The following is a 26,600-nucleotide window of genomic DNA, read 5'->3' as shown; positions in this document are numbered from 1 at the left end:
AGCTGATGCGTTCCTCCTCCCGCAACCCTGTTTGCTTTCTTTAAAGGGGAGGTTCTTTTCATACAGTGCAATTATTGCTAAGAAATGGCTGCAAAAGTATTTTGCTGCAAAATTTGTGTGTGTAATAATTTCTAGTTTTTAAGATTTTACAAATGACAGTCGACTTTATTTGGAATATTAATTGGAATTTTAAACAAATTCAAATGTTAAAATACCAAAAGTGAGCCTGAATTTTCACACTTACCAAATTTGTTTTAATACATTTGTTGGCTAAAACCAACGTTTTAGAAATGACATTTTATATGCTAATTGAAGTAGTAGTTTCTATTAAATACAGCTACTATGCATTGGACAGTATATCCAGTTGAACAGTATGAATGTTATTGTTATATTCTAAGATTGTAGTGTTGATTTTTTTAGTAATAAATTGTACTGTTGTTTATTTTGATTGAATTTTTGGGCTCCTAGACACGAATGTGTTGTGAAATCTGTTTGGAAGATCCTAGGATCATGCATGTAGAGTTTGACTTTTTGTGAAAACATTTTTTTTGCCTTCTCCCTCCATTCCCAGTTTAAATTTGTGAATTCTGGAGCTGAAATGCCATGTGTGCTCTGCCTGAGGCTAATCTGGACTGCATGGCTTCTGAAAATTCATGCATTTAAGATGAAGATTAAAAGTGAAAATTATTTTCAAGTATTTCGTTTTTTTGCAAGTACGTTTTTTTCATCTTTTGTTCGGCTCTGTGACTTCCTAGGAATTTATTTAAAAAAAATTAACTAGTTTATTTTGTACTGTTGAAATGTATTCGTCAATAGCAAGTTCAGGCATACTTTTAATTTTTCTTTATATTCCTCAAAATATGCCCTGAAAACATAATCCTTTCTTTTCGTACCATTAAAATAAATGGAGGTGGATGCCGTCAAGCTCCAAAAAGCTGAAGACAAAGCACAACGAAAATGTTCCATAGTTTTGGAGCTCAATAGACACACTTCCCTGTCGCTTTAATTGTGGAAAAAAAGTAGCAAGAATGCGTTGCTTCCTGGATTATACAGAAAGTCAGATATGGATTGACATGTAGAAGAATACATGATGACAAAATTGTCGTTTTAAAGCAAACTATTCCTTTATAAGTATTAGTATTAATAGTTTCTTACATCTGATGTTTTACTTAGCTGCGATCGGATTTTTATTGTAAATGCGTTTACAACCCACGGTGTCAAATTATTGCTAGAAAGCTCAGTTTTCCCTAACTTCCCCCTTAGGGATCATTAAAGTACAGGTATCCTGTCTGTGTGACAGTCAGTTAATGAGGACAGTGGGTCAGATTCCTCCACCAAATCTCAGCAGCTGTGCTCCAGTGTTTAGGTTACAGTGTTCAAGTGAAGCAGGTTGGGTAACAAGTACCACTCCAGGCCACTTTTGTGTTCTTTTATTTATTCTGGGCTGTCGAGGACACAAAAAGAGACTCTCAATGTGCAGAGGGAGTGCATGGCTACGGTTTTCAGTCGAACTGCAGTGTGCCTGCTACCTCTTCTTGTGCTGTGTGGCTATTTGGTCCCTTTACCACCAAAATGGTGCTGCTTCCTGAACTGCAGCTGGTGCTCGACCGGAAGATCTGCTTATCATAATATTATGATAAGGATGATGATGACATAATTGACTATATTAATATATTAGTATCAATTGCCTACAAGTAAATGTAACATAATGTCACCGTTGGACTTAAACCTTGTACGTCCATTTTTCAGTTGTTATTTCATAAATCATTAGTATTAGTCACCCTGGGCTTTAAATATTTAACCAAGAAGTGTATTAAAAAGAGCTTGTCAACGATTATTGAAAAAAGGCAGCATTTTTTCCCTCAATTTCCTGCAAAGTGGCAGTTTTGGATATACAAGTTTTCAGTCCGACAGCAACGATAAGTGAAGAAACATTATGTTGAATACACAAGCATTATAATCTTATTTAGTTTTTAGTTACTTTTTACAGTCGTTCTATAAACAAGAACACAATATGCCAAGGTCATGCGTTTGATCCCAGGGATTGCACATACTTGTAGACAAATGTATAGTATAATGCAATGCAAGTCGCTTTGGATAAAAGCGTAAATGTAATATGTAGGAATTCCAATACTTTTCAAAATTCTGTAACGCTGTTTGTACAGTTAAATAAAGAGGACTGTAACTAATCATTATTGTAAATAATATTGTTAATAAAATAGACCGAGTTCTTATTTTGGAAGTTCCCATTTTTCTAGTTCACACAAAATTGTCCCCTATGACTTCATCCAATCCTGGTTTGAGACCGGAAGCATTTAGGGACCGTCGCAGAGTAGAACCCTTGTTGTTCTGTTCAGTCATCAGCACCCGGTGGAAAAGGGTCTCGCGATGGACAGGCAGTGCTGATCAAAGGAAGGAGCTGGCACTTTTCAAACATCAATGTGCAGGTTATTACCACGGCGCTTTGTTTTGCCCACGTCATCTAAACCGTCTGTTTCTCTTGTGTTCTCTTTCAGATGCTACCAGACTTGAAAGCTGACAACCAGAGACTAAAGGATGAAAACGGTGCGCTGATTCGAGTTATTAGCAAGCTTTCGAAATAGAACAAGACCCTCCCATTCAACGACAGTGTCGGTATTGCACATCTAGATAGAAATACCAGACGACAGTGACCAGAAGGCTCCGTCTCCCTTGCCGTTTCTCAGTCTCTCGCTTCCCCGCGCTTCTACGCTCCACCATTCAGTCCGCTCACCTCACGACTCCCGTGTCTGCGGCCCACACAGAACCACTGAGTTTACAGAACTAAGGATAAAGGTCTAGACGACTGGCATTGAAAACTACGGGCGGGGAAAGCCTCGAAAAATAAACTATTTAACCAATAAGCCTTAGTTGTACATACGTCACTCGGCTTCTCTTGGCTGTCACAGAACACCTGATTTTATTTGTGCCACACTTTTTTTTGTGATCTTTTTTTGTTGTTGGTGCTCTGCTCTGCTTTATTCTTTCTTTCTGTATAGATGTGTTATGCAATGCGCAGCGCTCTGCAGCTATTTCCTCTTCCTGTCCTCAATCCGCGTGGCGCTTGAAGTCCCGCCTCCGAGTCGAAGGCACTGTCTCTCAGCAGAAGACTTTCCAGCATTCCGCAATGTTGGCGCACGCCCCCCGTTTACCCTCCTGCCGTGCACACACACGCACCCTGCACACTTTTTTCTCTCTCTCAAGAGAGATGACAAACCCCTGGCTTACCGTACAGGTGAACCTTGTGGAATCGAAGCTTTCACTTATGTGCAATATGCATTTCTTTCGTATAAAAATGCTTTAATAATGAGTCCATCACTAGTAAATGTTCACTTCCTTTCCACTTCCATCGCTCACCTCGATTTCCTTCCTCCCCCTTCCTTTTTCTCTCGTTTCTTTAGGTTTGTAGTGTAGTCGTTGGTTTATATCTTGTACTCCACACGTTTTAGCAGGTACTTGAGTGAAGTTGTATATACCTGTATGTATTGTTTGAGACCAGCACATGGCATGCGTTAATGGTTCCCTATCTGTTACTATTGAAATATACCAACTCCAGAGGACAAAAAGTGTGTTTTAACTATTTTCTTCTTCTTTTATAGTCTCGCGTCATTGAATAACAAAAGGGCCACCCTCTTGAAAGGGAAGGCCTGCACGTGTTCAGTGCATTCTTTATTTCGCAGTTTTAAAAGTGTTCACGGTAATTGTGAGATTATAATATAACTGCTTCACTACACTTCACACGTTTTATTCGGTATCTTTTGGAAGAGTGCTGTTCATTTCTCTCTTTATTTTTTCCCTTTTCCGTTTTTTTTTTTTTAAGCTGTAGTATTAGCCAAGGTGTTGTCGCTAAAAAGAAACTTCTAGATATCGCTAACCCAGTCCTTTTTACAATGTCTACATGCACTGTCAATACCATGTCAGGAGCCTTGCTGTCTGGTTTAGCAAAAGTTTCGCCACCACGTCAGATGAAGTCCATGCATCGAAAATATGTTTTATGCATTTCAGTGGCCTTTTACTTAAAAATACTGTAGTCGAGAAAAAAAAATGTCGCTGTCGTTGGACTGTCAGCTGTCTCCTCTTTGGTTTAGGATTTTAATTTTTTTCCTTTTTAAATTTCCCATCATCTTGTAAAATAGATGTGTGGCTTCATCCGTGCAAGCTGTGCTGTGACTACCAACCACTGAGAGTTAATTCAAATAAACTTGTACATTGTAAAAATCTCTGTGGCTTTGTCATCTTGCATCTGTTTCTTGCTGTGTCTTGATTGTTCCTTTTAATTTTGTTTATAAATTTAACAGATTTATATATGAGAGGTTTGTTCCTGCTAGTGTTAATGTAGTAAACTTATGTTTAGCCACTTTGTCAATGAAATGAGGTTTTGAAGTCCAGATATACAAGTTTAAATACATTTTAGAATGAAGAATTCTATTTAAAATCATCTTATTCTACCTTCTGGTTTATATGTATTGGGTGTACATGCATCTTCTCGTAAAATTGGGTGAAGGGTTTTAGGTTTTTATTATTTAGAAGTTTGCAGTGCTTTGTGTTTTTATTGTGTTCAATTATAGACATGAATGATCACAGGATTAATTTATTTAATGATTATTTATTTTTAGGATTAAATTAGTTAAAAAAAAGACTTGGAAATATTAAACTGCAACCAACATCAGTACCACTAGATGGCGCATCACAGACTCCAGCAGCATCACATCGGCACTGCTCCTATAAGCTCTCAACCTGGCAGTTTGGTTAACAGGAAAAACAGGAAAATTGTTTCTTGATGAGTCTGTCGTGTTTATTCTTCTGGTCTTGCATAAGGCCTGCATTTTTGTATATAAAGTTTGTTAGTGTGTACAATAGAACAACAATAATCCTAAAACATCTTAAAATAATCCTTATAATTTCTGTATTGCACAACAATTGCAAAACCCTGGGCCTTTTGTATACTGCTATGATAAATGTGCTTGGCAGAGAGCTCTGCCTGTTGCGTTGTGGCGTTTCGGCACGAAAGGCTCAAAATGATGCTTTTGGGATAAGTGCTGCTATGGGCAGTAATTGCACACAGTCATGCAACTGGACCATTTTCTGTCTTTTTCCATTTTGAAATCTCGTAGATAGCCCCTCATTCCTCTGGTTCTAGCTCCAAGATCACTGATCTAATAAGATACCAGCATTAACGTGAAGATCAATTAAACAGTTTCCCAGTTTAACAGCAGAAAAAAGAAAAAGATTTAAATAAAATTATGGAAACAAACTGATTCAATACTTTCTGATTTGCTGATATGCAGCAAAGGGAAACATGGGTCACATTTCAGTCATTTCACAAATTAAATTTCATAAATATCCACTCCACATTTTATTTGAATAAATAACACATGGTACACTTTATTATTTAACACCATAAAAAAGACATTTTATTGGATTACAAGGATAAATATGATGATGAGTAAATGTAAAGTAATGTGACGACGACTACTGGTTAAATGTTTAGACATGTATAAAGCATTTTACATGCTGTTAAAAAGAGAAATTGTGTAATATTAATAATGCATATGTTAATTTTCAAGCACAACCAGCATCTTGCACAAAATACGTTTATAGCTGCTGGAATTTACCTATTTAACATTATTAAGAGATGACACACTTAAACTCCAGTTGTCTTGAAGGTGACTTCAGTACTATGGAATGCAGATTTTCAGGCCATACGTCATTGTTCAAACACTCGAAACAACATTCCCCAGTTGAGTTGTACCTGTGTGTTTACCTGTACTGAGGTCACAGTTGAGGAGCTCTAGTAAACTGAATGATTTATTGCCCGGTTGACCTAGTTCCTGTAGGCTTCTTTAATTCCTAATTTATCTCAATTATCTGTGGTGGCCTGAAAGAAATCAGCTTTCACAGAACCTTAATTCTAGGCTCGTGGGCTGAGGCTGAATACTTGGCGCAGACCTATAAAACAGCTTATGGTTTCTGCCTCCATAGTCAAGGCTCATCTCTTGTTACCCTGTCACATTTGTCTGGATCTATTAGTTTTACTCGCGTTTGAACATCTTAAAGGAACGTCTTTGGACATTCATGAAATTCTGGCGAGAAAATAATTTGAACCTGCCCACAATAATCATGTACAATACAACATGCGTTCAATTGCGAAATGTTTTCCATTGGTAAAACCAGAATACTGCTTGAGTGAACATGAGAGCAATAGAATTGTTTACAAACGTGTAGGGTTAGGTACATCTGTCAAACTTCTGGCATGACCAAAAATGTGCTCATGGTTACACAAACAATATTTCTAAAAGGATTATTTATACAATTAACGGATATGTGTTTGCCTGTTCTGGTTGTTGGTCTTTGGCCTGTTTTCCTGTATTTTGTTCATGTTTTTTGAAGGTCAAACATTTTCTTATCAATCTTAACAATTCTTAACTTGCTATTGTCCTCGTTTTTAATAGTGTCTTTTTTTTGGTTCCACCCTTTTTGTTTATTGAAGTTTTGATTCTCTTATTGGGTTATTCATGTTGTTTGCTCATTGGGTGTTGTTTTGCTGTTTCACTGCTCCTGTGTATTTATTTTTGTCATTGTCTTTGGTCAAATTTACAATGCATTTTTGGTGATCTTTGACAGTTTGCCAAGAATGGACTTTTGTTTGTTACTTGCTTGTTTACTTAAACTGGACTTAGTGTTTTGTAATACAGAATGTTACAATGTAAGAATTAAAGCTGCAAACTTTAAATTTGATCATAGTCACTTCAATATAGTGATTATAGACGACTGTGAGTACAATATTCTTAAAAGCATCAGATCCATCTGTTCAGAAGAGCAGTGTTTTAGAAGGTTTTATCGGACGCACGTGTCTGATTTACTTCCTGTCTTTAATTGGTTATTGGTCTGGCTATATAACAATTTATTTAGTATTTAATTGTATTGTTTATTCATTGTATTCATTTAAAACTACTCAACAGTTATGAATTCTTTGCGGAGGTCTACTAGAAGTTAAGTTTGGGCCGCATAACGTTTATGTTGTTGCCGCTGAAACCGCCTATGGCACAACAAAAGATGTTTATTATGGTGAAATGTTTCAACAATAAAAACTTTATAAAGGCCTTACTCGTTGCACATTCCAAGCTTTTATTTGCCTTGAAACAAACAAGCTGCACTCTGCTTTTAATTCCTCCAGAGTGTCTTGTGTAATTCTGTTTCAACTGCATTTACACACAAGGATGAGTCAACAAACACGCTAGCACATGATTTTTCCTTTAATATCCTGAAACTGCCCTCTGCCGTTCTGGGTATTTGTCACTACGCAGTTAAAATCTGATTGGGTAAGATGACTTATTTTGTTATTGAGCCTGAAGTATTTGGTGCTCATTTCAGATGGGACTAATATCACATGTTCACCCCAGGAGAGAGTAATAATGCGCTGGAACATTAAGAAAGTAATCGAATATCTGAAGCAATTTTTCTTTGCTCAGTCTTCAGTTATGAAAGTTATGCTTTTGTGTTGAAATATTAACAAGGCACATTTGACATCGGGTGAATAAATGAGTACAGCTGGTTCGTTTAATGTGTCATAATTTTGAAATTCCCATGCCTCTGTTCAACAATGCTGACAATAGTTTAACATGCCAGTAAAACATCTGACATTTTTAGGGACATAAAGTTATTCCCATAGTGCCACCCAGTCAAATAACTCTCTCGGATCTGTCCAGGTAAAATATGGATGGCCCAGAACATACTGAATGACCTATTTTGTGTAACAACTCTCACCCATCTCAGCAGATGGCACCACACAGATGGCATAGTTATGGTCCATCATTAGAGAAGGGAAATGGAGAATCGAATCGCCATTCATGCGCTTTGTACCGATTACAAGGGTGCTGGGAGTCACAATGAGCAGAATTTATAATTGACAACTTTTGGGACAAAAGATAATGAACACTGAAATCGAGTTTTTGCCAGAAACCAGTTAAACCATGTGGCAAAACATTACATTTTCAAAGTAAAACTTCTGAGCCGTAATTATAAAGAAGATCATAACCAAATAATCACCCAGAGTGCTTTTATGCAACAAGTCTCATTCTCGTGGGTTTAGTCTGAAGGAATCATGGGTAGTGCTGACTGGGAATGGCTTTTAAATACGATTTATGTTTTGGAAAACCCAGACATAAATCCAGGCAGAAACGTGTGGAATGTTTTGAAGAGGGCTGTGCACTGAAAATCCTTACAATCAATCTGAAGCTTTTTTGTAAGCGAGAGTGGAATAAAATGGACAGATTATGATTTTATTGACTGATTACTAATAAAAGTACACCCAACCCAACGGTAGGCTATTATTATATTTTATAGTAGGTTTTGCTCTGACATGATTAGGATAAAAACATGCCATATTAAAGGTACAGTTTGTAACAATTTTGCAGTAAAATATCCAAAAACCACTAGGCCAGTCTTATATATTTTGTTCAGCTGAGTACTTACAATATGTCAAATGTTTCCAACTATTTGTAAATCGTGAGAAAATCACCTTTCTAAACAGTGACACGGGGCTGTGCAGTCGCCTGTCAATGGCGTCATATCCGCGTTACCCTTTGTTACCACCTTTACATTTATAACGCAACATTTATAAAACGTCATTACTTTACCTCATACGCTAACATGATTTCTCGTTCCCGTCTGATTGATGGCCATCAGAGGTGGAGTTGAAGACAACAAATCCCATCATTCCACGCTCCTTCACAGCGTCATCAAGCTATACGCCATTGTTGTTGTTTTGATCGTGCTCCCTCTAGCGGCGGTTTTTACAAACTGTAGCTTTAAAAGTGGTGTGTATAGTGTTTTTATAGCCATTGTATTGTTTTTTTTACCATGATAACATTTTTATTATAATGTATTTTTCAAAACATGTCATTAAATGGTGTTGCTTGTGATGTTGCAAATAATAACAATTATAAGGACCTTATACACAGCAGTGCAGTGTTGGCTTGCTCACCGGGAGACTGCATTTATTTATTTATTCATTTATTTATTAGATATTATTCATTAGAATGATCTTGCTTGGTCTATAAACACCATGCACTGTGCTGTGTTTTACCTTTCTGTGTTTTTCTTATTTGCTCCTGTAAAGCTGCTTTGGAACAATGCACATTGTGAAAAGCGCTATATAAATAAAATTGAATTGAATTGAATTAAAAAATATCACTTGAGACAACACTAAATCATTTTTATTATTGTTTTAATATTAGGCTATGCTAGTTTCTGTCTTAAATTAAAATATGATGGTCATCTCAGGGCATTGTGAATTATCGCTCATTAATATTCCATAGACCATGAGGTCATCATTTCCAATGTAAAAATAAGTGAATAGGTGAGTTGAAATGCTACTCAAACATGGCAAAAATGACAATGTGCCAGTGTAATTTGTTGCACAGTTCCAAATATGGTTGTGCTTTTGCGCCATTGATTCTTTTAGAAATCAGCATGCAAATTATTTTTGCTTCACTGCAGGATCCATGGAGAAATTAAATAAGCTGGGAGACTGTATCATCATGGAAAGTAAACAGATAGCAGTTTACAGACATTTTATGACTTGCATCTCCTTAGAGATGTGTTAGTGCACATTGAGAGTGGATGAATCACTCCAGTGAACCAAACATATCAAACAGCTTTTTAGAAAAGACTTGTGAATGATAAGAAAGTAAACTAAATTTAATTCTCAAAGTGGGAGTAACTCCTCTCTTATCTGGTCCCTTGGAAATGCACTTTAGGAATGCTAAGTGGGATTTACTTAAAAGGTAAAACAAAGTTTGTGCTGGAACCAGAGCCAAAGCAATGAGTGACAGAAGACTGTTTGCTTTCCGAGTGAGTTTCTCCAAAGCAGGCTAAAACATTCTGAAAATGTGTTTGCATGACCTGAATTTGTACATATCTATATATAGACAAATACGTCTTGTTTCTGTGGATTCTGTGGGGGAAAAAACAAACAAATAGAAGACACATTTAAAATTATTTTAGGTATTCTGTCTATTTATTTTAGGACAGGTGCAATAATAAACATGCAAATTTTTCATGTTGTAATGCTTTCTTCCATGTCATTTTATTATGCATACACTGTAAGTAGGCCATTTGTAGGTAGAATTTCATGAAAATAGCAACTTGACAGCAACGCTGGCTCAGCCCAAGTTTGGGGGCGGGTCTCTCACATTTTTCCAACCAATATAAGATTGGGGGAGCGTTTGGGAAGTTTGAGTGTTAAAAAAGTCTTCAAAGTAAAATAACAATAGGGAATCAAACAAACAAAGTGATATCAATAAATATCATACCAGAAATTTAAGTTACAAAGTCAAATAAAAGTCAAACGATAGTGCTCAAATAAACGATGAAATTAGTAAACTGTGTTTAAAAAGAAATACAATGAGAAAAGTTCATATTATATAATAATATAAACGTCAAAGTAACGATGAAAACAACACTAAATGTGTCAGTAATCGTAACATGCGTCCATCTCCATTCATTTCGTCCCTTCGGAAGTTTCCGTAGATGTTCGGAAACTCTTCGGCAGAGGGCAGAACTCGGCGCTCCAGTCCGTTTCACTCCACCGACCAGTTCACCTGAACTCCTGAGGAGCGTTCAAGAGCACGCAGGTGAGCTTTGTGGGTCACTTTCGTTTGAGATAACATTTACCCGAGAGTTCCTGGTGGTTTGACGTGAGTTAATAACAGTTTCGGTGAACTTTAGCAGCAAGCGAAAGTGCTAGGTAACTTTACACGCGAGCACAGCAACGAAACTTGTGTAATGTTGTAACCGAGCTCGCGAAATATGCAGCGATACTCGTGCACGCGAAAAGCTAACGTGTGACTTTTGTTTGATGTTGTGACAGTTTGTTGATGTATTTCAACTAATGTTTGTCAATGAAAACGACTGACTTTGTTTGTTTGTTTCAGAGCCTGTGTTTATTTCAAAAAGTCTCCAAACACACTTCAAAGGAATGTGGTGGACCTAAACAAGCATATATACCCGAGTACAAAGTGAGTTTGGCCGTATGATAAGTTTTAGAAGTGCATAAAAGGAAACCATGGCAACGGGTGGATTTAAATCTAACAGCGCAACGGACTTTTTGGAGGAATGGAAAGCTAAGCGCGAAAAGATGAGAGCGAAGTTGCTCGGGGACATCGCCGCCGCTACCGGGAGAACCACGGAGTTAAACAACAACGGCAGCTCGGTAAACTGCGCGTCCACATATCCCGTGGCCCGGTCTAACTCTTCATCCGCTTTGAGGCGACCGGAGGACGAGCCGAAGACATCCGAGCCGCCCGGGGGAAACTTGAAGAAGACGCCGGAGAAAGTGAGTGGAGTCTCGCAGACAGACGGTTCCAGTCCGGTCGGTGTGGATGACAGTGATAAGGACAGTCCAACGCACGGCAAGAGCAAAGAGAAGAAGAGCACGGGACCCAGCGCCAGGAAAGGCAAAGGACAGATCGAGAAAAGAAAGCTAAGAGAGAAGAGAAGGTCGACAGGTGTTGTCAGCATACCGTCCAATGAGGTAAGTCAACTTTTTAAATATCAGACGGTAACAAGATGGTGCTGAATAATTCGTGTAAAATGTAAATCCATTGTGTTCTTTGACTAATGCCACCACTTTAGTCTCCAAAATCATGGTATATCCATAGCAAGAAACACAGAAATGCCATAATAGTTCTTCTACACGTGATTTGCAGGCCAGTTGGCATTAAGTTGACATTCTTGCGACCACATTTGCATAAGTAGTACAAGATAGCTTTACCATAGTACTCTACCCAAAAGCATGGTGAAATACCTCCATATCAGTTTCCAAAAACATGACATTGACATTTTTTCTAACCACTTTTTATTTGCACAACTGTAGTAAATGGTTAGTTGTGACGAAAGTAGAGAAAATGTGTTAATGGTACACTACCTAAAGCTAGGTACCTTTTATAGGTGATGTTTAGGTTCATGTTTACTTAGCTGGCATTACTGCAACTGAATTTTGCTTTACACAAGTTACAAAACTTCACCGGAGTTAGACAAACAAAGCCGGTTTATTGCGTGCACTGTAATCTAGCTGTCATCAATAAATCTGTCATAAAGTTTCACTTCATCGGTCAACTTGCATGCCTTATGTAATGTGAGGAAAATATCTGTTTCATACAGTCCTCCTCAATGCAGCACTTGGATAAATCAAAGGTAGAAAGCAGTGAGTGCTCTGATAACCTGTTGACGGATTATAATTGATTTAAACACCGACAAGTAACAAGAACTTTGAATTTTCTTCTAAACTATAACACGAAATCGTGTTATCAGCCATGTTTATATGCATAAAAAATGACATTCAATGTGTGTTTGTCCCAAAACATGCCCAACTGAAACACCAGTTAAACCACACTATCATGTGCCGATCAACACATCACATTCCCCCACATGACCTTATAATCATTGTTAGCACAGTATGCTGTTGGCTTAGTTCCTAGTTAGTGCACAGTGTACATTCTGTAGCTGTGAATGTGTGCGCGCCACCCAGCTCCCCTGCCCCGCGGCTATTAACCGTTGGAAGCTGACCATTGTGTCTGCTTTGGCTAAAGACATCCTGTCATTAGTCTCCATACTGTGCCAGGGTAAAGTTGTTTGGGAAGTGGTTGTAGGCCAAGTCTTAATGTTAGGGTTTCACGATAAGTGTGCAAGTATACACATTTATACTCCGTGGTCTCTCTGGACCTGCAGGAGGGATGAATATGCGGGTCTGGTTGCGTTCATTTATTGTTTTGACACTTTATTTTTATTCTGTCTGGGAATGAACATGAGCGAGGGAGCATGGCATGCAGTGTGTGAGTAGAAGTGTTTGTGTCTGCACCTGGATGCTGATCTTCTTTGCTGATAAAGACTGCTGGTTGACGTGAAATTGATTCTGTCATGGTCCACCACATTAAGCAAAGTGTGCGTGTGTATTTTTGTCTGCTCGAAAATGCGCAAAGCATCTGTCCCAGTGTTGAGAAAATGACATGCTGGTATGCAGTGCATTGGACATGCATGACGTTTCTAGATGTGTTGTGAATTTGTGGTGGTTCTTTTTACTTCCTTCTCTGGTCAGAGTTGATTTATAGGGCGCATTGTTCGACCGTGTGCATTTAGCAGCTCTCTGTGAGTTATTGGACCCTTGTGGAGCGCCCCGGCTATGCGGCCAAAACTGAACTTTGTTTCACGCTGTCATTTTGATGGGGCCGATAACCTTTCTGGAACTCCCTCAGAGTAATTCGTCAGCAGTTTTGAGGAGAGATATAGCTGCTAGCAAACAGTTTGTTTCTGCTACCTTATTTGGCGTTTTGTATATGTGTATCTATAACATTAATCCTCATTGTTTGTGTTAAAGGTTATGAATTCCAAAGTTCATATTACCAGTCATAACAATAAAAAAATGATCCAGGGTTGTGTATCTTGTGTGTGACCGTAGACCAGGGGTTCTCAACCTTTTTGGCTCCAAGGCCCCCCACTTTATTCAACAATATTCAAATGCCCCCCTCCTGCTCACAAAAACCCCAAATTCCTATCCAATAAAATGTTTCAGAGCTTCATATTAGTGGAAATGTGTTTATTCAATATAAAAATGGACAAACAATAAGAAATATATTGGTTTTTAGTTGTTTTAAGTGACTAGTAGTGACTAATTTTAAAACAACAAATTGTCTTTAAAATGTCATAAAATTACAATAAAATGACTAATTGTCACTTAAAATTATTAGTCATCCTGAGGCCCCCTTGGAAGTCAGCAGGGGTCCCCTTGTGAGCCGCCCCCCGGCCCGATACCAAGCTCATGTACTCGTACTAGTACTCGTAATGACACACCGATACCAAAGACCGATACCTCACGTGACATACATAGAGCCCTATGATTTCCGCAATGCGGAAAACGCGGATGGAATCGAGGAATCCAGGCATTTCCTAACAAGAAATTAGTGCTGAACAGCTAACGTAACAGTTAACGAAATATTCAGATACTGTTTAAATATGTATTCTGCTTGTTTTGCGTTACCGTGTGTGAAAGAGTGGTGCGGTTGCGTGTACTGAACGCATTGTGCTTTTGGAGCTTTCAGCGCCAGCGTTTCACTGCAAGAGGACGCGAATACAGAAACAAACACCATTTGTGGCGATCCGTCAAAATAAAAGTCCGGTTAACTTAAACAAACGCTCTTTGCGGCGTCCCGTCAAAATAAAATTCAAAGTTATAATACACTCACATTTTACCACACCACCCCCCTTAAATTTTTTATAATTTGACCACAGAGTATATTGTTTACTTTAGTAAATGTGCTAGTAAAATTGTGCTACTTATCATAAAAAATAGAACTTGATTAAAAAATAGTACTTCAATTTAAGTAGACCTAAAAACAAAAGAAAAAAAGAAAATGTACCAGTAAGATACTGGTTTATTAACATTATTGTACATTATACAGGCATCGGTTATAGGTATCGGTATCGGCGAGTGCCAGAAATAAAATATCGGTACTCGTACACGGTCTTTAAAAATGGTATCGGTGCATCCCTATCTTTGATGACAAATTCAGCATAAACAGCTGCATTCTTGTTCGTAGCTTATGTGGAGTTTTATGGATGTTGGTTGAACCTGTATGTTGTTGTTTGTCAGCAGGGGGAATATTTCACTCAGTTCTTTCTTTATTTAGGCCATCTGGATGAAATTCACAAGCCTAATTGGAGAAATATTTATGATTTTATCTTGCTAAAGGAATTGCTTGCTGCAGTGAGCCAGTTTGTTTTTCTCTCTGTGTGGGGAAGATTAGCACATCTGAAGCTGGTATACATGCTGTGATGGGATAAATATGCAAAAGTTTACTGTTTACATTTACCTTTGTGAATTTGCTGTAGGGCTGTGATCACAGTCAATTCCTGTATTCTGCATTATTTCATCACTTTGGTTCGGAAACTTGTTTGTTGTAGATGAAAAGGTAATAACTTTTAGCAGTGGGAACAGTCATGTAGACGGGAAACAGTCCTCTTATCTTCTGCCTCGAGTGACCTGCGGGGTCTGGTTAACCAAACATGGCCCTAGTACAAGCAAATCAAAACTAGTTTGCACTCCGTTATACCAATTTTTCTGCTTTTGAACTCTTTGGTTTTAAACATGCAGTCGAAGATCAACTTGTTAGTGGATAGCGTCAAGTAAAAAAAAAAGGGCATTTTTGTCAAACATAAAATTTTGTTATTGCAGTCCAATGGGAGTTTACATTCGCCATGGTTGGCCATGCTGTACTGCCTGACATGAAACTTTGTCACGTAAACAAGCGTGATTTAAACATGCTTTACAGCCACAACTTTTTCCAAACTCAGTCACATCAACACTACAAATACCTCTGGTATTCAGTCATGGTCAAGTAAGGTGAGCAACCAGTTATTACCTCGGCCCTCTGCTTTCTCTTCTTTTGTTTTCAGAACATTCCAGGCCGTATACCAACCATAGTGGAGTATTTTTGGTAATCCTTTCAAGAGGGACATTCCTGCATTTATTTGTTACCATGTGTGGCCGTTGATGTTTGTATCAGCAACATTCCTGCATTCTTTGCGTGAGGTGTAATGCCATTCATTAGAAATTACAAGACGATTGAAGGGGAACTTTGCAAACTGAGATTTGTGACTCAGTAAAACAGGCACCTTAGATCTGGAGTTCTGCTATACACTTTTGTCCTGTAGTTTCTTTCTTGACCTGGGAAGGTCCCGCAGATGTCAGTTCTTGTTAATGTGCTGCTGCGCAATAGTTGAAGCATGATGTTCTACCATCCATTTAACTGTCGGACCAAATCAGAGCGATAATCGAAGAGCCGCAATGCAATGAAAGGGACTGTAGCACTGTCCCTGTGAGTGGCCGATCTCCTCAGATTACACTTCACCTTATTTAGCCGTTTAGTCTTTTCAAGCGGGAGACAGACAGACTTAATTCATTATTTACGCTGTTCTTTGTTTGTGATGCATACTTGGTTTTCTTGGGAGCCACGGACAGTTTGGTTACACTACTGATTTTGAGTTTACAGTCACTTATTCATTCTTGATTAATATTATTTTGTTTTTTAATAATAGTATACTTATTAAAACTATTACAAAAATGTAAATACAGAAATTGTTGTGACTAACACAATACAAAATAATTATGTATTGTAGCATCTTAAATAGTCACTGTTTTATTAACCTGCTTTTTGACATGAGGTTTTATTTAGTCATCAACGTTTGTTTAAAATAAAACTTTAGTGTTCTAAGGAAGGGATATGTTTGTACACTGCGTTCCAAATTATTATGCAAATCATATCTTTCTCTGGTTTTCCTAATTTGTCGATGCAAATGACAGTCAGTATAATTTTCAAGTAATCAACAGTTAGGGTACATTTGGAATTTTATTGAACAAACCTCCCACTGACAACAGTATTTATTTAAAAAATGAAAAACTCAAAATGCACTGTTCCAAATTATTATGCACAACAGAGTTTGAAAACATTTCATAGGTTGTAAAAAACTGAAAATGGTCATTTGTTGAATTTGCAGCATTAGGAGGTCATATTTACTGAAATCAAAAGCTATTTCAATCAAAAACATCCTAACAGGGCAAGTTACATGTTAACATAGGACCCCTTCTTTGATTTCACCTTCACAATTCTTGCATCCATTGAACTTGTGAGTTTTTGGATAGTTTCTGATTGAATTTCTTTGCAGGATGTCAGAATAGCCTCCCAGAGCTGCTGTTTTGATGCTAACTGCCTCCCACCATCATAGATCTTTCGCTTGAGGATGCTCCAAAGGTTCTCAATAGGGTTGAGGTCAGGGGAGGATGGTGGCCACACCATGAGTTTCTCTCCTTTTATGCCCATAGCAGCCAATGACACAGAGGTATTCTTTGCAGCATGAGATGGTGCATTGTCATGCATGAAGATGATTTTGCTACGGAAGGCATGGTTCTTCTTTTTGTACCATGGAAGAAAGTGCTCAGTCAGAAACTCTACATACCTTGCAGAGTTCATTTTCACACCTTCAGGGACCCTAAAGGGGCCCACCAGCTGTCTCCCCATGATTCCAGCCCAAAACATGACTCCGCCACCTCCTTGCTGACGTCGCAGCCTTGTTGGGACATGGTGGCCATCCACCAACCATCCACTACTCCATCCATCTGGACCATCCAGGGTTGCACGGCACTCATCAGTAAACAAGACTGTTTGAAAATTAGTCTTCATGTATGTGTGGGCCCACTGCAACCGTTTCTGCTTGTGAGCATTGGTTAGGGGTGGCCGAATAGTAGGTTTATGCACAACTGCAAGCATCTGGAGGATCCTACACCTTGAGGTTTTCGGGACTCCCGAGGCACCAGCAGCTTCAAATACCTGTTTGCTGCTTTGCAATGGCATTTTTGCAGCTGCTCTCTTAATCCGATGAATTTGTCTGGAAGAAACCTTCCTCATTCTGCCTTTATCTGCACGAACCCTTCTGTGCTCTGAATCAGCCACAAATCTCTTCACAGTACGATGATCTCGCTTAAGTTTTCGTGAAATATCTAATGTTTTCATACCTTGTCCAAGACATTGCACTATTTGACGCTTTTCGGCAGCAGACAGATCCTTTTTCTTTCCCATATTGCTTGAAACCTGTGGCCTGCTTAATAATGTGGAACGTCCTTCTTAAGTAGTTTTCCTTTAATTGGGCTCACCTGGCAAACTACTTATCACAGGTGTCTGAGATTGATTTCAGTGATCCAAAGAGCACTGAGACACAATACCATCCATAAGTTTAATTGAACAATATAAAATTAAATGTTTACGACACTTAAATCCAATTTGCATAATAATTTGGAACGCAGTGTATATATATATATATATATATATATTTATATATGAAGTGATAATGAGATAACTCTGTTATCTGATGTTCAAAAATCATGTTTTTTATTGTGCATTCCAATTAATATCAATCAAACTGTAGTTGGTTTGTTTTGATTTAAGCCATAATAACAAAAAATACAGTTAACTAACACAATAAAACACAACAAAAACATAACATAATCAAAAAACTTTTTTTTTTTAAACGGAGTTCTCATTTTGGAACCAAACTCTTCATACATATATATATATATATATATATACACTGTATATATAGGAACATTTCAGTTAAGTGACCCTAAACTTGTTGAATATTTGTGTACGTAATTGTCTTAAAGTTGATGTAAGGATTACTGCACCTTTTATGTTCGTATGAATTCTATTTTTAGGACTGGAATGTTTTCTAGGCAAGGTCACTGTACATGTGTGTGAATTCCCTAAAAAGAATGTGGATCATGACAATCGTGTGTTATTCATTCGTTTTCCATCAGCGGTGTCAGACGTTGTATAGGCATGTACTCTATTAATAGCCCTTCCCAGCCTCGCGTGTTTGGATTTGCCCTTTTGTTTGCTTGAGAAATATCTTCGTCAGCGGCGCAGTGACGTGCGCTCCAGACTGAGTCGTCACTGATTAACGTTAAACAGCCTCCACATAGACGATAAACTTTGTGACCTGTTGCTCCAGCTGTACAGCCCTGTTCTTATCTACCGTATTTGTGTGTTGAAGAGCAGACGCTTGGTTCAATACTGATGATTGGGGTAACACTAACAGTGGGCATGTGGCGCTCTCCAGTTGGAACAGAACACATTTTATAAGCGTTACAGGGACAGATCACCATTTTATAGCCAAGAAAAGAAGCAGGGAGAATAATGCTTGGGTTGGGGAAGCTGTAGGAAACTAAAACTTGACAACCTACTTATAATTGAAAGGAGTTACGCTACAGTTAATCTTTTTAACCACATCATTTATGTAGAAAAAAACTAGTCAGTTTGGGAGCCTTGCTAGTTATAGTTAGGTATCCAACCTGTTTTGAGCAGGTGGAACAAATGGATTACCCAGGGGTTGTAAAAAATGTGCATACCCTTGAACTTGATTGTGTAGTTTGAAATTGTATGAAAATAGATGGAAACAACAATGGACATTTTTATTCAGTCTTATTTTATTCAATTTTCTTCGAAGGCAACTTCAAAAACTGTTGCAGAACTACTTAAAAGACATGCCAATTCACCAAAAGGAGGAAGATATTTGAAGTTTTTCCACACTTTGTCACACTATGATTATATGCTCTCATGCTTGCCTTTTAGCTTGATTGTGTGTTAACAGAAACAATGATTATAAAATGCTGTGAATTTGGCCGATAGTTGTTTGTGAACATTCCTTTCAGCAGGCCACTCGGTATGAGTCAACGGGAAAACCAGGCCACTCTGCGTGATTAGGCATTAGCCTGTTTGCTTACGTTCATCCATTGCACAACAGGACAAATGCTCTCACTCTCTCTTATGCATTCGATCTGTTTCTTTTGATACTGTCAGTTTAATGTTCACTTTCAATAAAATTTTATTGCATTTCTAGCTAGTATCTTAGTATCTTTAAATATGTTATTGGCTATTGCCAAGGCGGTCTCTATTTATAATTGAAAGAAAATTACGTAGTAGAGCATAATAGAGACTCGGGGTCAGCTCTTTTCTTTTGTGACTGTTAGTGACTGTTAGTAACCACTCGGACAACAATTGGACAGCAACATTCAGACATTCAGAACACGTTGGCAACGGCATAGCATTACCCTAGAAACCACCTACAACAACATATAGTGGCAGTGTTTGCATTCTTTCAGGAAATCTAAAAATCAGTTAGATTCATGTGCTTGTCAGAACACCTAAGGGTTTGTCACTTTGGTTTTGAGTTGCTCATTGCTTCGTGATGTCACATCTCCATAGTTACAGTTCAGACTTTGAGCTCAAATAATGTTTGCATTGTTGCCAACTTATGACACCAAATGCAAATAGATGTTACCGTCTAGCAGCTTTAAAGAATGCAATGTGAGAGCAATCCAGAAACTAAGAAATGTAGTTATGGTCACGCACTCCCACTGGAGTTTCCCATTATGGGCATTTCGGTAAAAGTCTTCTTTATAAAATAAATTAAATCCTACGCAATATATACATCTGATCACTGTATACATTCCTGCGCTGGAGAATTTACAATAACTTTCCATCATTAATAACACAATTTGCGTCTCAGCTGTACTGTATAAGCATAGAACTGTTATGATATGTTTGTGCAAAAGGCACAAAATGTGAATCATTTCTAGGGTCTAAATCTTACCCCCATCTCGTACCTCAGTGTTTGAGGTAGCCGAGTTCATTCCCTAGGGATCACCGATGATCCATCTGTAGAATATCTGTGGAAACATCAAAAGACAAACCTAAAACAGAAGAGCAACGACAGCTTTGGAATGTAGCTGGAAAATACAACATCTGGAACAACATCAAAATGAAAAGCCCATAGACACCAGGGGCCGGTTGCATAGACTAGTCTTACAAGTAAGTCACCTAATTTTTTCTTCAAGTCTGGTCATAACTTCTTCACGTCAGGTACATAAAAAGGTAGATTGGTCTTACTGAAATATGAAAAGTAAGACTTATTAGTCCTAACTCATTGCTAGTCTTTGAGAATAGAACTATACAACCTTTAAGATCAAGAACTAAAGCTATGTTGCCACAGGGCTGTTATATGAAAGAGGAATCTTGACAAAAATCTTGCGAAATTCATTCCAGAAAAACAGCAATGCAACATCTGTGCATTGTGACAGTGGAAGTGGTCCTCAGTTTGGACCTTTCATATCACTGAAATGCCCTCTGTGTGTTCTCTTGGAGTCATAGGCTTGGCTGTTGTTCTTCTGACTTGAAGGATTTATTGGCTATATCCCTCCAGACCTTTTCAGCAGACTTCTTCCCAACCATTGATTTTGTTTTTCACACATATTTATATTGAGACGCATGATCAGTGGATAGGATCAGTTTGACGTGGCAACTGCACGTCACGACTTTCAATATCAGTCCTATTGCATTGAGAATAATAATGGTATGCAACAGCATGTCAGCCAAACAAAACAACTGTGTCATCTGGAAAAGGAATTTTGATAACGTTTACACGCCCAGGGGTGAACGCTGTTTATGGTCATAAGTGACAGGTAAGCCCTTGCCTGCAGGGTTGTGTTGACAGTGGAATTAAATCCTGAATTTGACAAAGCATCATCAAAACAAATGATTTCGAAACAAATTTGTGGTTGGCATGTTCTCCAACCGTCTCTCACTTGACTTGGTGCCTTTGACAGTCATTAGTTCTTTAGCACGTTTTTTTGCATTCAGCAGTATTCACCTGGCAGTATGGATGAAGATCTAATGATGCTTTCTTTTAACTTTGACACACCATACATGCCCAGGTTCCTGTGTGTTCCAGGATTAGATTAATCTGAGAATCTCTAGTGTAGAGGAATACATGGGCTTGGGAGCAGAATTGTTATTTATAACCTGTTTTGAAAAAAAACACACATCTTTTGGTTCTGATGTCTACTCTGATGTGCATATTGTAGAACGCAAACCTATATTTATATTATCAATGTGTCCCTACGGTAGTTCATTGGTGTTTTTGAATACACTATTTCTACTGAATAGTGTAAAAGGTGATTGGGATCACAGAGCCAGACATGCATGCGGCCAGTAGTGCACCTGGGATTGGCATTCTGCTTCTATAGTGATTGACAAGGTTGACATTCCAGATTGGGCGTTGTTTCTACTTTGTTGTCGTTGACAATCCTGATTGTAAGTGGTTTATGTTAAAGGGTTATGGGGATAGTTCCCATAAAAATGTTCTGTCATTATTCACCGGATTCGAGCTCACCTAAAAATGGTCATTTAATTGTAATCCTTAATTTGTGTAACCTTGGTTATTTAGAGTTTACGGTTTTAATTCACAATTTATTGGATTTCCTGGCAGGTCTTTGATTGAAGGATTCCATGAACTGATTCTAGCCGTTCTTTCTGGAATGACAAGCAAGCATCTAAATAATGCATAACCAACGCAATGACCTGTTTTTACGTGACAGATTTTCACCTTGGATTTTCATCATGTTTGTATTGATCCTAAAGGCTTCCTCCCCCCCACAATATCTCAGAACCTCTGTCTGTTGACTTTGTTATTGGACCTTGGACTTGTTTTACCTTCATGTCTGCCCTTTGTGTTTATCTAAAAGAAAGTTATTTTAGCCTTTATTTTTCTTAGCTGTGCAGTCTAGATGTTTAATTGTTTTTGTTGTTCCAAATTAGAAACCATTATAACTAGTTCTGGTTATCTTCAGATCAAGAAGTTTGTTGGCATGACCTTGGCTCATAGACAATAGCAAAAATAGGCTGTGTGGCTGTATTATGTGTCTATTAGAGAACATGAGAGACAATTTTTTGCACTGAACTGAGACAGAGCCAGTGACAAAGTAAATTACCAGGGGTCTCATTTATAAAACTTTGCGTAGACTTCATCCTTAAAGTGTGCACATGCACAAAAGGAAGACCTGCGCATAATTCCCTTTATAAATCCCAGCAGGGGAAGACTGTGCGTATGTGTATCTCCACCGATCTCCTCCCCGATATAACCATACATGGAGCTGACAATGGCTAGTTTAAAGGGGTAAAATGACACCGCTAAAACTAATATTATCGTTTGTTTAAGATGTAATGTAATGTGTATACACGATTTAAGGTTCAAAAACGCTGTATTTTCCACATACCGTGCATGTTTGTATCTCCTCTTTGCCCCGCCTCTCTGAAACGCGCTGATTTTTTATAAAGCTCATCGCTCTGAAAAGCGAGGTGTGCTATGATTGGCCAGTTAACCAGTGCGTAGTGATTGGTCGAATACTGCAAGCGTTTCATGGAAATGTAACTCCTCTTACCATATTCGGAACATCATGTTCCTACGCAATTGTACTGACAGGTGATAAAATGTCATCGGTACTTCCTTATATCAATTCGAGCCCGAATCTGATACGGAAAATGAAGATGATCAAGCCGATACAGCAACTTTGCCAGCGCAACTTGAGCAGGATGTAAAGGATTGGTAAGGTTTTATTAAAAAAATGATGTTAAATAGTTAAAAACTATAGCTAACTGTTTTACCTTTTATATACGACGTTATAAAGACTATAAACAAACAACCATATACATCATACAGAGTTTGTGTGAGATAGAAACAAGCTCGCATTACAGCAGGGAATGGTATAAATAACGCGAGCGCTTTGGCCCTTCTTGATCAACCAGTGTTACGCCACGTCTCGTCGCGACTCAACAAAGACAATAAACCCAAAATAAATACTAAATATAAAAAGACATTATAAACACGACATTTGTTGCCTCTAGTGGGAACATTATTACTGATTATTAGGACTTATGTTGTCTTTTTTCACTTTGTGCGCGTGTCTGCATTTGCAGATCACAAACATACGACAAACTCTTTTACAATGAAAATATACTTACAGGCTGCGAATCTGAAGCGCCAGCGAAGTTTTAATGGTTGGAACGGCGCCACTTTTTAACCAAAGCTTTCGTGCACAGCCGGTCTTAATCTCTCTCCCAGGTTCATGAAGCAATCTTCGGTGAAATGCGCTGCACAAACTTGAACATTCGGATTGTACTTTTCTGGAACAGTGTTGTAAATAAAATGTAACCATTCGTTTTTAGTTGTCTCATCTTTTGGCAGGGCAAACAAAGAGTCTTTCTTTTCGCAACGAAACACACAGAGTCTCAGCGACATGGCTGCGGCGGTGACGATACAATGAGATTTACAAGTACGCCCACCTCACTTGCGTTTAGATTTGGGCGGTCTTAAGTCAAATCATGTTACGAAGTGACGTACATTCGTCGTCATGTTACGAAGTGACGTACATACATTGGGTGTGGTTACACGAGGCGTTTCAGGCAGGTCTGGGTTCGCATTCGCTTTTAGATAGCATGCATCTTTTGTTCCGACACTTTAATTTTAGCAATTTTACGTGTCTAATACATGCATGGGCAACTTATAACACACCAAAGACACAGAAAAACACGTATTTCCGCCATATGACCCCTTTAACTATGCATAATGTCATCTGCATATAATTTCCATATGCATATTTCCATTCACGTGATGGTACGAGACATGTGGAAGATATGAGCCAATGGACCGCTCCACCACCAGATCGGGCAGTGTCCACAATCATTTCAAAGTGAAATTAAATGTGCGTGAGGCACTAACACTTATAATCGTTCTTCTCACATTTACTTTCTACAATCTGACTTGAGTTCACCAACTCGCCATCTGTGTCACCAATTCCCCATGTCTCCAGAATGTGCGTACGCATGGCTCAGAGTTTGCTTACAGGTGCGCACATTCTCCCGTCAAGTTTGTTTTTAATAGATCACAACATTTGCGTGGAAAGTGGCTTACGCACGTTTACAGCCCCTTTTTGTGTTTACGCAACGTTTATAAATGAGACCCTAGATGAAGGATTTGCAAAAAGAAACAGTAATGAGATACTTCATTTCACTTTCATAGTTTATGTCTGTGGCTGATATTAGCTAGATGACCTTATGAACTTCATCTAGAGATAAACTAAGCACATTTAGTTTATTAACGGAAAAAGACACATTTTATGACCGGAGTGATGTCTGGTTCTATTTACATTACACGTCTATGTTTGTTATAGTATAAATGTCTAATGTCACAACAGTGACCATAGTGGTTTTGCAGTCTTTTGGAAAAGGCTAACAATGTGACTGCAACCTAATTCTTTTAGATAATTATTAACTTAATGAGTGTTTTATTAATGTTTTATGGTTTGGTAAATTAGTAAATTGTCAACAGAGTCTGGTATTAGCTAGGTTTTTTTATTGGCTATAGACACTACTGTATCTATCATGTGTCTAGCGCAACATATCCAAATTTCCCATACCACCACACAGGAAGACCAGCTGCAGATACACCTTAAGTGCTTTGTTTAAATGTCTGATATGCGCAGTTAGGCTTCACCTCAGGTATGCCCCTCTGAGCGTTACCATGCCGATGAGGAGTTGTGTTGCGCACATTGCCGCGGAGGTACTCGGTCTCCACCACTCCCAGCGATCTGATTGGATGGGGCCGGTAATACCCAGACACGATTTGAAGGTGACTCATGCCTCTCGGTCTGCTAATGTTGGAACACAATGGGCTCTATACACAGAGGCCTCCAGTTGGAAGGGCGAAACATGCTCTAACGGTCTCAGCCCAAACCGCCGATTAACTTTGGCCTAAATCTGAGAAAGCACACAGAATGCTTTGCGGCTTGCTCAGTGTGCAGGTGTATTGTCCACGTTTACTCGCAGTACATCGTGGAAGTTTATTGTTATTTCCCAGCAAAAGTGGGAAGAGCTTTTGTGCTGCGTTATCGCCTGTTTGGAAAACGTTTTGCCATTCTGGTAAACCAAGCTCAGTATGATTTTGCACAATGTGAACGATGGGCACAACACTTATTTGCCACGTGCTATGCTTTTCCCGTCACGCATGAACAGTTTTAACTTGCAGACAAGACTTTAACCTCTTTCTGTGTTAATATTAGAATGCGAAAGAGTGAGTATAAGTGTGTTAATGTTGATGCTGTTCCCTTTGATCCATACTGTTCATTTTGTTTGAGGAAATAAGCCTATACCTCAATGAGCCAGAGGTCAATGGTGGAAAAGGACTGTTTTGTACTTCAGGGTTAATTGTTTGCTTGACGAAATATTAATAATTTGTCATACTGTTAGTTGTTGATTGTTTTGCTGACCAACCATTAAAAATGCATCACACTGTTGCATGTCTTTGTGTTCAGTTGACAAAACATTGATATACTGTTGTGTATTTATGAGATAAATCAGTGGCAAATATTGTGTTAACACAGCATTCAAAATCCATCATTCCAAAATAGTTGGGTTTTTGAAGATATGAGTCTCATATTTGTTTTTGTTTGTCTTACATTAAACATGACATCTACTCTATGATCTAAAGCAGCCTTTGCCTTTCGTTTACTGTAATTCATAAGAAGTTTCTACTGCTTCATGCCTGGAGCATAATTCAGTTCCCATCACACCCCACTCCCAGTGTCTCTCAACATATTCCAACGTCTTGTCACCCCCACTCTTTTTTCCTCTTTCTCTTGTATAATTACTATGTAGGCAGTGACCTGCATGTTGGAAGTTGCCTTTCATCTTTTTTTCTATAGCGTGTCGGTGCATGTGCTCCGCATTAGTTCTTGCAGCCTCGGAAAGGGGAAATTCAGGTGTCTCTACGTGAGAACACATTACATTTGATGTTTGTAGTCCTGGTCAATGTACAACCACTCCCTGTGGAGATTTTGATTCAATCATTTCTCAAGTTTTTTTCAGTGTTTTCTGAATTAGTGGTGCTTGCAAAGGCAAATAATTGCTATAATTATTGCTCATGTTTGGAGTTCCAGGTTTGTTCAAATCCTTGACCGTTACTAATAAACCCCATGATGCATTTTGTTCAGGTATGCAATTGCTTTTTTAACTTATAGAGACTTTATCTATTCATTTCATCAGCTAGTAGGTAACCACTCAACAGTTAATCTCTAGCAACCCAGCAAAACACCCCAGCAACACATACAAGAGTAGAATGACTGGGGGTAAAAAATCCCA

The 26,600-nt window shown here is 38.4% G+C and overlaps 2 protein-coding genes across 7 annotated transcripts in view; both read left to right on the top strand.

Annotated features, from left to right (window-relative positions):
• ppp1r12a (protein phosphatase 1, regulatory subunit 12A) overlaps window positions 1–4,236 on the top strand; it is a 62,967-nt gene extending 58,731 nt beyond the window's left edge. For all 4 annotated transcript variants that reach the window (XM_057323895.1, XM_057323896.1, XM_057323894.1 and 1 more), the window contains one exon: window positions 2,517–4,236. In XM_057323895.1, coding sequence (XP_057179878.1) covers window positions 2,517–2,603 — 87 coding nt within the window. In that variant the 3' untranslated portion in view covers window positions 2,604–4,236. The remainder of the gene's footprint in view (window positions 1–2,516) is intronic.
• Window positions 4,237–10,450: 6,214 nt separating this feature from the next.
• Window positions 10,451–26,600, top strand: part of pawr (PRKC, apoptosis, WT1, regulator) — a 48,644-nt gene continuing 32,494 nt past the window's right edge. The window contains exons 1-2 of one of the 3 annotated variants that reach the window (XM_057324346.1): window positions 10,451–10,655; window positions 10,956–11,554. In XM_057324346.1, coding sequence (XP_057180329.1) covers window positions 11,087–11,554 — 468 coding nt within the window. In that variant the 5' untranslated portion in view covers window positions 10,451–10,655; window positions 10,956–11,086. The other 2 variants (XM_057324347.1, XM_057324348.1) reach the window with 2 other exon arrangements.

Source organism: Triplophysa rosa, linkage group LG24 (genome assembly GCF_024868665.1).
Source record: "Triplophysa rosa linkage group LG24, Trosa_1v2, whole genome shotgun sequence".
In the NCBI taxonomy this organism is placed as follows: domain Eukaryota; kingdom Metazoa; phylum Chordata; class Actinopteri; order Cypriniformes; family Nemacheilidae; genus Triplophysa; species Triplophysa rosa.
This window is presented reverse-complemented; position numbering and strand designations above follow the sequence as displayed.